Consider the following 13,387-nt stretch of genomic DNA (forward strand, 5'->3'; position numbering starts at 1 on the left):
TGAGGAAAGGATTTGGATAATCAAACATTCGGGTGTTAAAATTCTAATATCTAGAGTTAGCCACACAGACAAAAAGTACATATCATTTATGTCATTCATAATTATTAGTGAATATAATTCCTTTCTTTTTCTGTATAGAAAATAAAGCCAAATGATACCATCAGAGTTTGAGCAATCAGTTATTGTCCTAGTATGAACATGTACTTAAAGTCAAAACATTATAATTTAAACTCACAATTTAAAATATTTTTTGTTTATTCCCAATGGCTCTTTACTTTAAATCACTGAAGAAATGATACATGGATGATGAAATCTACACCTGTTGAAAAAACTTACCTCCCAAGTTCCAAAGCACAGTCTTGTAGCGCCTGTTTGTCTTTAAGGCACTGTTTCAGAAATGCTTGAAACTCTTCATTAGCTTTTGTAACTTGTTCCTGAATGCTACTGACAATTTGTTTAGACAAATGTGCATACAAAGTTTGTCCTTCTCGGGTCACCGCATCAAGCTTGCTCTGCCCATCACTGACCGTGTCCAAAATGTTCTGTTTCGGGAAACAAAGGTAATACAAAGCATTTGCTATTATTCAAAGATCCTACTGCATAGGAGGATTAATTACAACTCTGACCTGAGAAAGTAAAGCAAGAGAAGATAAACAGCCCAGAGGAAGAAGGCTTTTAATAAGCTGCAGTGAGAATGATGTATACAATCGGATACAGTCGAGACTGAGAATGGAGGATGGTGCCAGCCAGTCCCTGGAACCACTGAGGACCAACTGCATCGAGCTGGAAAGAAGGATGCTCTCGTCAGGGTCTGTTCTCAGTCCCTCCCATTCTCACCATCTCAACCTGGTCCAGCCTCCCCCTCTTCAAACGGTTAATGTGACACCTTTCAAGCGGTTAATTGTCTCCACCCTGCCTCCTTGTCTGACCCACACTGCACACAAAATCCTGTGTTCAGATCCCTTCTTTTCTTGGTATGCACCTCTTCCTTGGAAGGTCATATACATGGGCATGGCTTCTGCTGAGCAAAAGAAGTCCAGAACCGCTATGCTGGTCCTGCCTCCACCCTGAGCTTCACAGAGGCATTTGTGACTGTCACTCAGACTTTGCTTCACGGAGATCCTCTGCATTTCAAGCTTTAAAGAGCCCAGCTCCACATCTGAATTCACCATGCCTCCAGCAAAACCAGCTTCCTGTATTATAACGATCTTCCTCCCTGGCTGCTAATGAGTTATCTACATAATTGCCATCACATCACCCGTTAAGCCACAAAATCCTTATATTCCTCATTAATTTTTCCCCATTAATTTAAAAAAAATATTTTTATAAATATTTAACACAGTGCTTTGCTCAGATTAACCATTTGAAAAACTTGGCCAAAACTTACTTTGAACTTAGGCTCCTGACAATCATTCTTAATGTTGCTGCATAGTGGCCCTCCCTTACCAGAATTCATACATTTTTCATTGTCTGTCACACCTTTAAAACCTACAATATCTATTGCTTTTATTTGAATATATCCTAGCTCCAAATTCAGATAATAGGTTATTAAAAAAACACAAGCCATGTCTTCTGTTTAAAACTTCTTCATGACAATGATGTAAAATAGGTACAATTATTTACGCTTTTACTGCCATAAAAACTAAAATTAAGTTTAGTTCTTAATGATTGCCGAAGAATGAGTAATAGACTAAAAAAGAGAGGAATGGAATCTAGAAATTCTGAAATTTTAACTTTTTAAAAAATTTATATATTTTCAATATAATTCAATATTATATATTTCAATATTTTATATATTTTCAAGGGGTAGTTGCTTTCATATTGGTTTGATTTCTGCCTTACATCAACATGAATGAAATTCTAACGCTTTTATCAACTTACTTTTCATACTTCCTATCTCTTTCTGACCCAAGAAATTTAATTCTGTTAGGGAAGAAGAAAAGTTAGAAGAAAATAAGGTTTGGGGAAATAGATGATTTAGGTCTGACTGAAGGCACTTTAGGAAAAAGTAGCGCCAGCTTGCATACCTGAAGATCATGGAGCTTTGCCTCCAGAACCTTGCTGTCCCCAGTTCTATCTGATGATTCCTTTGCTGCTGCCTTTATTCCAGAAAACCATTCTTGGAATTCTTGCATAGACTCTGTGGAAAGTAGCAAAAATAAGGAACACATAGAAAAACATTGAAAGAGCTTCCAGGATGATCACAATGAATTAATTCTGGTGATCAGCCCATTACATCCTGCCTTACAACATGTTCCAGAAAGAAAACAATATTAATAATAGTATAGAATATAATACAGTATTACCTACATCCATGACTTCTCATGGTAGAACTGAGAAATTATCTCAGATGTAAGACTGAAAAGAAATTTGTATTCCTGACATATGTGATTTCCCATTGTGTTGTTTTTTCCTCTTGGTGAAGAAAGATAATTGCTTGACTGTGTAAGAGTGAGCCATGCTCTTGAGGTGTTAAAGCCATTTCTATGGCAAAGGGAGGAGCCATCTCCCCTGCCATGCTGACTTAGAGTGTCACACACAGACATCAAAGCAGATGCACAGCAGTGCTGGAGGCCGAGTCAGGGACATAAATGACCAACAGTTCCCTGAATTACGTGCCTGCTGTGTTATAGGCTCTCCTAATATCAAGCTTACAGTGTCATTTCCTCATAGCAGTGGGAGTCATTTTCCACACAAAGGAGCTCTACGTAGAAAATCCACATGAAGTTCAGATTCATCAAGATGGCGGACTCCTACTTTCTTAGGGAGAAAGAAGAAGAATCCTGCCAACAGTGAGAGCCCAACCACAATAATTTTATTGCTCAAATCTCCACGCAGACACAAATTTAAAATGCTACTCTTGTGGAAAGTTTTCTGGCCGTTTCTAGGCAGCATTTGGTTTGGACTATGTCTTGTAAACAAACTACTCATGCGAAGGCCTGTCAGAACTTACCATTGAAGTGTTTTTCCAGAGAATCCTGAAGACTGGCCTGTATCTTGGAGCAGGACTGGCTCATAGCCTCGTGTCTCTTTATCAGCCCCGTCATCGCACTGCCCAGGCTCCCCAGCTCCACTGAATGGTACTTGCGGCACAAGCTATTGAGATTTTCCTGGGTTGTACTGATGTTGCTTTGCTGACTCTGAAGTTCTTTTTGTATGTCCTAAGAATAAAATATGCCATGATGGATATTCGTTACATTCAAGAGAAATATCTCATCTACCACACACTGCAACGTTTTCTGGAAAGTGACGTTGTTGAAATCCACTCAGTGATGTATATACAACTTTGCCTACACCTGTAAACAGCTGTTGAGAGATAGTTAGGATTTGGGTTATAGTCTAGGATTGAAAACAAACTGAAAATATCTTCTGTGGATTCCAGCCCAGAATCTTGGGTTTAGTTAGTTGATGAGAAACTATTAATAGAGTCAGCCTCCTGCATTCACATCTTTCCCTGGGTTACTTGGCCTTTCTTTTAGGATAATCAGTTCAGTTCAGTTCAGTCTCTCAGTCGTGTCCGACTCTCTGCGACACCATGAATCACAGAACGCCAGGCCTCCCTGTCCATCACCAACTCCCAGAGTTCACTCAAACTCACATCCATAGAGTTGGTGATGCCATCCAGCCATCTCATTCTCTGTCGTCTCCTTCTCCTCCTGCCCCCAACCTTTCCCAGCATCAGAGTCTTTTCCAGTGAGTCAACTCGTCACATGAGGTGGCCAAAGTATTGCAGTTTCAGCTTTAGCATCAGTCCTTCCAATGAACACCCAGGATCGATCTCCCTTAGAATGGATTGGTTGGATCTCCTTGCAGTCCAAGGGACTCTCAAGAGTCTTCTCCAACACCACAGTTCAAAAGCATCAATTCTTCGGCGATCAGCTTTCTTCACAATCCAACTCTCACATCCATACATGACCACAGGAAAAACCATAGCCTTGACTAGACGGACCTTGGTTGGCAAAGTAATGTCTCTGCTTTTTAATATACTATCTAGGTTGGTCATAACTTTCCTTCCAAGGAGCAAGCGTCTTTTAATTTCACGGCTGCAATCAGCATCTGCAGTGATTTTGGAGCCCCAAAAAATAAAGTCTGGCACTGTTTCCACTGTTTTTCCATCTATTTCCCATGAAGTGATGGGACTGGATGCCATGATCTTTGTTTTCTGAATGTTGAGCTTCAAGCCAACCTTTTCACTCTCCTCTTTCACTTTCATCAAGAGGCTTTTGAGTTCCTCTTCACTTTCTGCCATAAGGGTGGTGTCATCTGCATATCTGAGGTTATTGATATTTCTCCCGGCAATCTTGATTCCAGCTTGTGCTTCTTCCAGCCCAGCGTTCCTCATGATGTACTCTGCATGTAAGTTAAATAAGCAGGGTGACAATATACAGCCTTGACGCACTCCTTTTCCTATTTGGAACCAGTCTGTTGTTCCATGTACAGTTTTGACTGTTGCTTCCTAACCTGCATACAGGTTTCTCAAGAGGCAGGTCAGGTGGTCTGGTATTCCCATCTCTTTCAGAATTTTCCACAGTTTATTGTGATCCACACAGTCAAAGGCTTTGGCATAGTCAATGAAGCAGAAATAGATGTTTTTCTGGAACTCTCTCGCTTTCTCCATGATCCAGCGGATGTTGGCAATTTGATCTCTGGTGCCTCTGCCTTTTCTAAGACCTGCTTGAACATCTGGGAGTTCACGGTTCACATATTGCTGAAGCCTGGCTTGGAGAATTTTGAGCATGTCTTTACTAGCATGTGAGATGAGTGCAATTGTGTGGTAGTTTGAACATTCTTTGGCATTGCCTTTCTATGGGATTGGAATGAAGACTGACCTTTTCCAGTCCTGTGGCCACTGCTGAGTTTTCCAAATTTGCTGGCATGTTGAGTGCAGCACTTTCACAGCATCATCTTTCAAGATTTGAAAGAGTGCAACTGGAATTCCATCACCTCCACTATCTTTGTTCGTAGTGATGCTTTCTAAGGCCCACTTGACTTCACATTCCAAGATGTCTGGCTCTAGGTCAGTGATCACGTCACCACACCAAAAGCACCAGTAGCAAATTTGAGAAGTATATGTCCTCAGTCTCAAGAACAGTGAGAAAATATGCTAAAAGAGCACAAACTACACATATCTTTTCAACCATTTTTAAAACATAGACCCTTCTCAGTATGAAACCAGTTACATTGACCAATAAAAATAATTAAGTGATGAAAAACTATTAGGCATTCAAGTTTGAAAATTTGTAGAAATTCAAATAGTTCTTCTCTAGACTCCCACCTTTTTACTAAAAAAATATGTACTGTATGTTAACAAGTATAATCTTTGAGCAGGCCCTATAGCAATGCATGCTTTCCATTTTTAGAATATTCGTGTTTAGTTTCTTACCACCTGCATTCAATTCTCCATCTGTTACTTTGCTGTCTCCTGTATCATGAATTAGTTGGTTTGGTGCTAATAGGGGTAACAGAACAGAGGTTACATTTTCATTATAGTCACTGAAAAGCAGGAGAATTAATATTACTATTGAAAGGTAAAGACTTAGTGATAGTTTATGACTTACCTTCACTTTTTTCAGCCCTTCACAAGTCTCAGTTTGGGCACAGTTCATCAACGATTCTTCTAATTTTGTCAGCCAGGTTGCCGTGTCATTAACAAACTTCTCCACTTGTGCACTCTGAGCAGTGAACTCTTTCAAGGTTCCTTTTGCTTCTTCAGTAATTTCTTTGGCATGCTCCAGTTTCTGCCTTAAGTCAGCTTCTATAAACTAAAACATAAAGTGAGATTTCATTAAAATCTGTAAAGACCAGAGCCTTTGTTCAATAGGGATTCTGTTCATGTGCAGCTTAACAGTAAAAATCACAGAAGCCTCACCAAGGATGCTAATTCAACTTTTTTAAGAGGAAAATCAGTGGGTTCAAGTTGCCAAATATCTTGAGTAATGGGGAAATGGAAAGAGTGAGGATTATAGTTAATACTGGGTTTTTAAAGTGGAAGTTTTGACTGAGATTCCAGGAAATCCACAAGATCTCATTTCAAAACAGAACTAGACCTACACAGAGTTACCAAGTTGGTGACCGAAAACCTGCTCTTCATTCTCCCAGGGAAACACATATTTTTCACCCTTTGGTAGCCACTACTTTGAACAAACACTACTTTGGAATTCTATCTTGAAACAATGTCATATCTGTCTCCCGTTTAAAATATTCACTGAAGTTAATTCTTCTCTCCTCCCTGGATGACTGATTTTGGGAAGCCCTGGACTTTCCCACATATAACAATAAAAGAACTTATAATCCTGATTAACAGCAAAGCAGTTTCAACTCCACACTGAGAATATCCAGGCTGATTTAACAATCAAAACTTTGAAGGTAAACTTAGAGATGTTTTTTTCTTATCCTCTGCTCAGACCTGCTGCAAACACAAAGCCTCCAGGGGAAAAAGGGGGCAGGTGCCTTTTTTCGTCTTTCTTCCCTACTCCCCCACTTTCAACAGCCTTTGACACCTGTAGGCTTGGACAGGTAGGACGGGGGTGGCCACTGCTGGGAGCTGGCCTCTCTGCTTCCTGGGTGAGAGTTCACATTCACTCCTGTCACAGGCCTCGTGTGTGGGGCTTCCTGAGGCTCCCCTCACTGCTGCCCCCTCCTACTGAAATTCCCCAGAGATAGGCAGCACATTCCTCTCAGGTTCTTTACTTCCTCCTCGTGCAGCCTGAGGGCATCTCTGACTCCTTGCTGCTGAGGCCTGTTCATCACCCAGCAAGCCTCTTAGGGACCCTGAGATGCCCACACCGAAGCTCTCCTCTTTCCTTTCCTTTCATCATTCACTTCCGGGCCAGAGGTCACACACTGGCATTTCACCCCAGATGACTTGAGATGCAGGCCACTCAAAACAATCATGTATCCTTGGCAAATAAATCAGCAGTCAGCCAGCCTGTCTCTCAACCCTAAGGTTTTTTGTGGAGGATTAGATACTAGTCTCCTGTGTCTGCCAACTGCACAGGGCACGTGTCATGCTCTCCAGACAGTATCACTGAAATCCTTTCCATTCTGAGGTAAGGTGCAGGGACCTCCATGCCTCCTCCGTGAGCAGGGGTAGGGGTGTGTGTGTGTGAGCTTGTGTGAGAGAGAGAAAACAGAGCACAACAGTAGCTCTCTCTCAAAACCCTGCTTCCATCTTCACTCTGCCAAAATCCAACTGTTGTCCATTTATGCCCTGGATAAGCACAAGCTCTCCTATTTAATTTTGCCGATTATCAGCACCCCTTTTGCCTATTCTTGCGTCAGGTGAAGCGTCTAACCTTCTGGTACAAGTATATTATCCACCAATGTAATTAACTGATAGGTAACTGGTCTTGGGCCAGAGCAAAAGTATAGGTGATCAAACAAGATTTACTGGTTAGTAAGAAACAGTAGATAAAGGAGAAAGGCAAGATAGGAAGAGAGAAAATGTAGAAAAAATGAAAGCAGCAACAAATAGCTTGAAGTAATGAGTTAGAACCGCTGGCCCTGACGCTGGTGCTGGCTGTGCCCACGCTCCCTCACTGAAGCATCCCCGGTTCCCGGTTAAGCCCCGTCTGCCTGGCCTGCCTCCAGTACCTGTGGATTTATGCCATCTCAAGAGCCTTGAGGAATGAAGGGAAACATCGTGATGGTAATCCCTCCAAACGCAATTATTCAGTAAGGAGGATCAGAAACATATGAATTAGGATATCAATATCCATAAATATGGTTTCTGTCTCTGTCTAGACTTAAAATGGTCCATGAGGAAAGCTGAATGCTATGATTTCCAAAATTTAGTAAGGAAAAAAATTACTAATCTTATTATAATATTTCGGTTGGAACTAGCACAAGGAATTCTAAAGATGCTATATTTTAACTCTCATGTCTGATAAGGTCTATGTGTCTGCTTGGAATTATGACAATAATAATAAGAAGAATATACACACATATACATATACATGCACTTATAAATAAATACATAGAATGTATATATATACACACACACTTTTTTGAGAATTTATATTAACAGTATATAGAGTTATTACAAACTTGATGGAGTGCTTACCTGAAGGTCTGGGGGTGTTTCTGGATTTTTAGTTAATTCTTTAAGATCGTTAACTTTAGAATGAAGTTCTTCTAATTTCAATGCTTTCTTTTTAACTTCAGACTGCCAGATAAAAGACAAAGGGGAAAAACATAACTAATCCAATGACATGTTTTACTTGGCATTTCATAATTTCAAGCATTAACTCTGTCAAAAAGACCCAACTTTAACCCAGGGTAAAAACAAAACAAAATTCTGCTCCATTTTCTGAGGATTCTCATTATTTGTGAATGTGGAACAATATCACCATTAACTTTCACTGGGAATGTGAGGGAGTATGCAGAACTTTGTCCCCACCCTCTTTTATTGGGGAAAATAAAAACTTCTGGAAAAAATGAAACACTAACTGAAAGTCTTGAGTCAGTGGGAATTTTCAGCAGACTAACTGTCGTTTACTTATTAGCATTAATATCACTGGCTACTATTTAAGTCTTGGGGAAGCATTTCAAAACAAATACACATCAGGAGTGCCTCTTCATTACTGTAGACTATATGTAATATAGTATGTATTGCATATACATAATGTAATATAGTATGTATTACATATATATAATGTAATATATATGTAATACAGTATGTATAATATATGTAATACAGTCTACAGTAATTGAAGAAATACTTCAATTAGAAATTTCAAGGGTGTTAAAACAGAATTCAGGTTAATTAGGAATTGGCATCTAACATTCTGCCTTTTGTTTTCTTTTTTTTTTCCTCCTGTCAACACTAACACAAGAAGCAGAAAGAATAACCAGAGAATCATTATGGAACAAATTAGATGCTTGGAAACTTCATTATTTATCTGGACCCACGAAAGTGAAAGTATTATCCGCTCAGTCGTGTCCGACTCTTTGCGATCTGATGGACTGTAGCCCGTCAGGTGCCACTCTCCATGGAATTCTCCAGGCAATGGACCCATGAAGGAACATATGTAAAGTGTCCCTTTCAGCTGAAATGTGGTGTTGCGGTGCTTTGTAGACACTAACAAACCTCCTGATGTCTTCAATCTAGAAATCGGTTTGCTCACCCAGGAAGAAGTGATGAATTTCCTGTCAGGCCCACTGGCCTTCCCCAGGAGCAGCCTGGGCACTTAAGGGGTCACACAGACACGCCTCCCCTTCATTTCCTGAACTGCGGCAACGACACTTTAGGCAGCGAGCTGAATCCAGTTCACAGATCTTATTGACTGGTGCACCACAGAGAGTAACACGAAAAACTCATTCCTTTGAGTGACCAGACCTGACACTGTGAATGTGGCTGATGCCCACTGGCTCCTTGTATCCCAGAGGTGAGCAGCAGGAGCGTCCTCCAGACTCGTTGAACCACGGGCCCTGACTTACAGCATTTACCACCATTTTGAGCTACAACACGATGCCATAGCACAAGGCACTAGAAGTACATATTCTACAATATTTTCATCATATAATGAATGTCAGTTACTTCAGAACCTAGATAATTGCTAAAAAGTAATGAGGAAGTGATGCTTTGTGAATTGATTGCTTTCATTTTTAATACAGTGTCTTTACTAATATCAGTTCAGTTCAGTCACTCAGTTGTGTCTAACTCTTTGCGACCCCATGGACTGCAGCATGCCAGGCTTCCCTGTCCATCACCAACTGCTGAAGCCTACTTAAACCCATGTCCATCATGTCGGTGATGCCATCCAAGCATCTCATCTTCTGTCGTCCCCTTCTCCCCCTTGCCCTCAGTCTTTCCCAGCATCAGGGTCTTTTCCAATGAGTCAGTTCTTCGCATCAGATGGCCAAAGTATAGGAGTTTCAGCTTCAGCATCAGTCCTTCTAATGAACACCAGGACTGATTTCCTTTAGGATTGACTGGTTGTATCTCCTTGCAGTCCAAGGGACTCTCAAGAGTCTTCTCCAACACCACAGTTCAAAAGCATCAATTCTTCGGTGATCAGCTTTCTTTATAGTCCAACTCTCCCATCCATACATGACTACTGGAAAGACCGTAGCTTTGACTAGATGGACCTTTGTTGGCAAAGTAATGTCTCTGCTTTTTAATATGCTGTCTAGGTTGGTCATAACTTCCCTTCCAAGGAGCAAGTGTCTGTTAATTTCATGGCTGCAGTCACCATCTGCAGTGATTTTGGAGCCTAAGAAAAGAAAGTCTCACTGTTTCCATTGTTTCCCCATCTATTTGCCATGAAGTGATGGGACCAGATGCTATGATCTTTGTTTTCTGAATGTTGAGTTTTAAGCCAACTTTTTCACTCTCCTCTTTCACTTTCATCAAGAGGCTCTTTAGTTCTTCACTTTCTGCCATAAGGGTGCGTATGATCTGCGTATCTGAGGTTGATATAGCTATTTACAATTTAATTTTGTTATATTTATTTATTTGGCAGCACGGGGTCTTAGGTGCTGCACATGGAATCTCTTTGTTGTGTCATATAGAATCTTTCCTTGCGGTGCATGGACTCTGCAGCTGTGGCCTGAAGGCTCACGAATTGCGGCATATGGGCTCCAGAACACTCAGGCTCAGTAGTTGTGACTCTTGGGCTTAGCTGTTCCGCAGCATTTGGGATCTTACAATAGTTCTCTGATCAGGGATCAAACCCATGTCTCCTGCATTGCAAGGCAGAACCTTTACTGAACCAGCAGAGAAGTCCCTACAACTTAATTTTAAATAATGATTGTGTTTAGCACTGGCTTGCAAAATTCCTGAAAATATAACAAATGACTCTTGTGAGCTGGTGCAAGCTGTACTCTAGCACCACTGTCTGAGCTGTTATGCTAATTTAACATCAAAGATAACACCTAAACAGGCTGTGCAATCAATCCCTCTCCTGACTGTACTTTTAGTCTGAATACTTTCCTCTATTTGTTTGGTTTCAGAAATAGGGATAATCTATAGAATGTTCTTGGGGTCAAAGACAGGTGATAACTTAGAACATACAGATGATTCAACTACATTTTATTCAAACTACAGTCACTTTTCCATGTGCCTGTCAAGTTCCAACCATGTGCCAGGCCCTGGGCTGGAGTCCTGAGGACAGAATGTGAACAGTCTCTTCTCTCACCAAGGGCACAGTCAGTCCTGTGCTCTGTGAGATGGGTTACCTCTGATTACTCTGTTTTCTCTTACCCTGCTTCATTTTTCATCATGGCCCTGTTACTGCTTGGCAGTTTACATATATGTTGTAATGCAAATACTGTGAATACCATTATGGTAGTAACTTTGTTTTACTAGTAAATTCTCAACGTCTAAAACAGTGCCTGTCATATTTTAGGTGCTCACTGGGAATCTGATGAAGGGAGGAATACATGAATGCAAGAAATGGGAATAAAATGAGTTATTAAATTGATGACCAGAACTTTAGAAGCCTACTTTCCATGGAAGCCTGTGACACTCCAGTCTCCAATTTTCTTCTATTTCTGAAAAGCCAGTGGAAGAATCTAGCACCTAACATAAGTGGTCAGTTCGTGGTGACTGTTCAGTTAACATTTTGTCTGAATGAAGGAAGAATACATAATAAATATTATTAGGTTACAAACAGTTTCCATTTGATTCTCTGATAGGAAAGTCCCCTAATCTCAGAAGAATGGGACAAACTATAGATTTTATGCATCTTTACTATTCTATTAATACTTGAAGTGAAAGAGACCCAATTAAGAAATGGTAAAGACACAAAAAAGAAAAAACCTCTCGAATCAGTAGTCTAGTCAACATTCAAGTAAACAGCAAAAGATAGTTCAGAGTTTTATAACACTCATGCAGCTGCTGCTGCTGCTAAGTCGCTTTAGTTGTGTCCAACTCTGTGCAACCCCACAGACAGCAGCCCACCAGGCTCCGCCATCCCTGGGATTCTCCAGGCAAGAACACTGGAGTGGGTTGCCATTACATTCATATCTGTCTTGAAAGGAAGAATTAACTTTATTTTTCTCCCCAGTGGTCTGTTTTCTTTTTTAAAAAATTGAAGTACAGTTGATTTACAATGTCGTGTTAGTTTCAAGTATACAGCAAAGTGATTCAGTTGTACTTACATGTGTATCTATTTTTTAGATTACTTTCTCATATAGGTTATTACAAAATATTGAGTATAGTAGGTGTCCTGAAAGCAATTACAAGAGACAATTTTTTCATATTCTGGTCAACGAGCTCACATAGGAAGGCTGTAGTCATTTTACCTCAAATTCTTTCAGGAATTCTTCTGCTCTAAGGCTGTCATTCAGGTTGCTGATGCTTTCAGTCAGCTGTGGGATGGAATGGTTTGACCATCCGTCGATCTCATCTTTCCTTGTAAGTACATCATCCCAGATAGACAGGCTTACCCTCAACCTGTCCATGTTCTCCTCAATCTTCTCTGCTATCTGGGATAGAAAAGAAAGACCTTATCATTAAATCCAAGGCTTTAAGATGCTCTCTGGCCATTAAAGTAATAAATATGAAAATGCTTCATTCCTATTCTGACAGAAAAACAAAGTTTTACGAAAAGTTGTTGTTGTTACTTGTAATGCTGAGATATAAAAATGTGCATAATTAGACTTGGATATATTTACAGAATGCTGCTGCTGCTGCTGTGTCACTTCAGTCGTGTCCGACTCTGTGTGACCCCATAGACGGAAGCCCACCAGGCTCCCCTGTCCCTGGGATTCTCCAGGCAAGAATGTGGAGTGGGTTGCCATTTCCTTCTCCAAATTGTGAAAGTGAAAAGTGAAAGTGAAGTCGCTCAGTCGTGTCCGACCCTTAGCAACCCCACAGACTGCAGCCTACCAGGCTCCTCCATCCATGGGATTTTCTAGGCAAGAGTACTGGAGTGGCTTGCCATTGCCTTCTCCGATTTACAGAATAAGTAAATACATAAGAAAGAAAGCCACCTGCATGGTTAAATTATTACTGTTTAACAATCTTGTCATACTAAGAAAGCCATTTTATTTTATTTTTTGGCCATGCCATGTGACATACAGGATCTTTTCTCTCTAGTGATAGAACCCATGCCCCTTGTATTGGAAGTGCAGAGACTTAACCCTGGAACCAGCAGGGAAGTCCTAAGAATGCCATTTTTTTTAAAGTGGAGGCAGATAAAGTTTTCCCAAGTCCCTAAATTATCTCATTATGATATGCAAACATCAATATCTAACTTCAGTAATTTAGCTTAAGTGAAGGAATCCACTTAAACTTAGCTTAAACTTATGAACCTAGATACTGAAATAACAGGGCAGGGGTAACAGAATCACAGGATTTATGAGCTGGAAAACAATGTAAAACATGTATAGATTGAGAGGAGAGCTCCAGAGAAATCAAGTATCTTCTTGTATGACACAGGCA

General features: G+C 40.5%; 1 protein-coding gene across 14 annotated transcripts in view; it reads right to left on the reverse strand.

Annotated features, from left to right (window-relative positions):
• Positions 1-13,387, reverse strand: part of SYNE1 (spectrin repeat containing nuclear envelope protein 1) — a 491,794-nt gene that overhangs the window by 269,568 nt on the left and 208,839 nt on the right. For all 14 annotated transcript variants that reach the window (XM_055433423.2, XM_055433430.2, XM_055433426.2 and 11 more), the window contains 6 exons: positions 12,247-12,429; positions 8,063-8,164; positions 5,559-5,762; positions 2,954-3,161; positions 2,028-2,140; positions 337-542 (listed from right to left, as the gene is read on the reverse strand). In XM_055433423.2, coding sequence (XP_055289398.2) covers positions 337-542; positions 2,028-2,140; positions 2,954-3,161; positions 5,559-5,762; positions 8,063-8,164; positions 12,247-12,429 — 1,016 coding nt within the window. The remainder of the gene's footprint in view (positions 1-336; positions 543-2,027; positions 2,141-2,953; positions 3,162-5,558; positions 5,763-8,062; positions 8,165-12,246; positions 12,430-13,387) is intronic.

Source organism: Moschus berezovskii, chromosome 10 (genome assembly GCF_049115385.1).
Source record: "Moschus berezovskii isolate FMDL1 chromosome 10, NW_MosBer_1.0, whole genome shotgun sequence".
NCBI lineage: Eukaryota > Metazoa > Chordata > Mammalia > Artiodactyla > Moschidae > Moschus > Moschus berezovskii.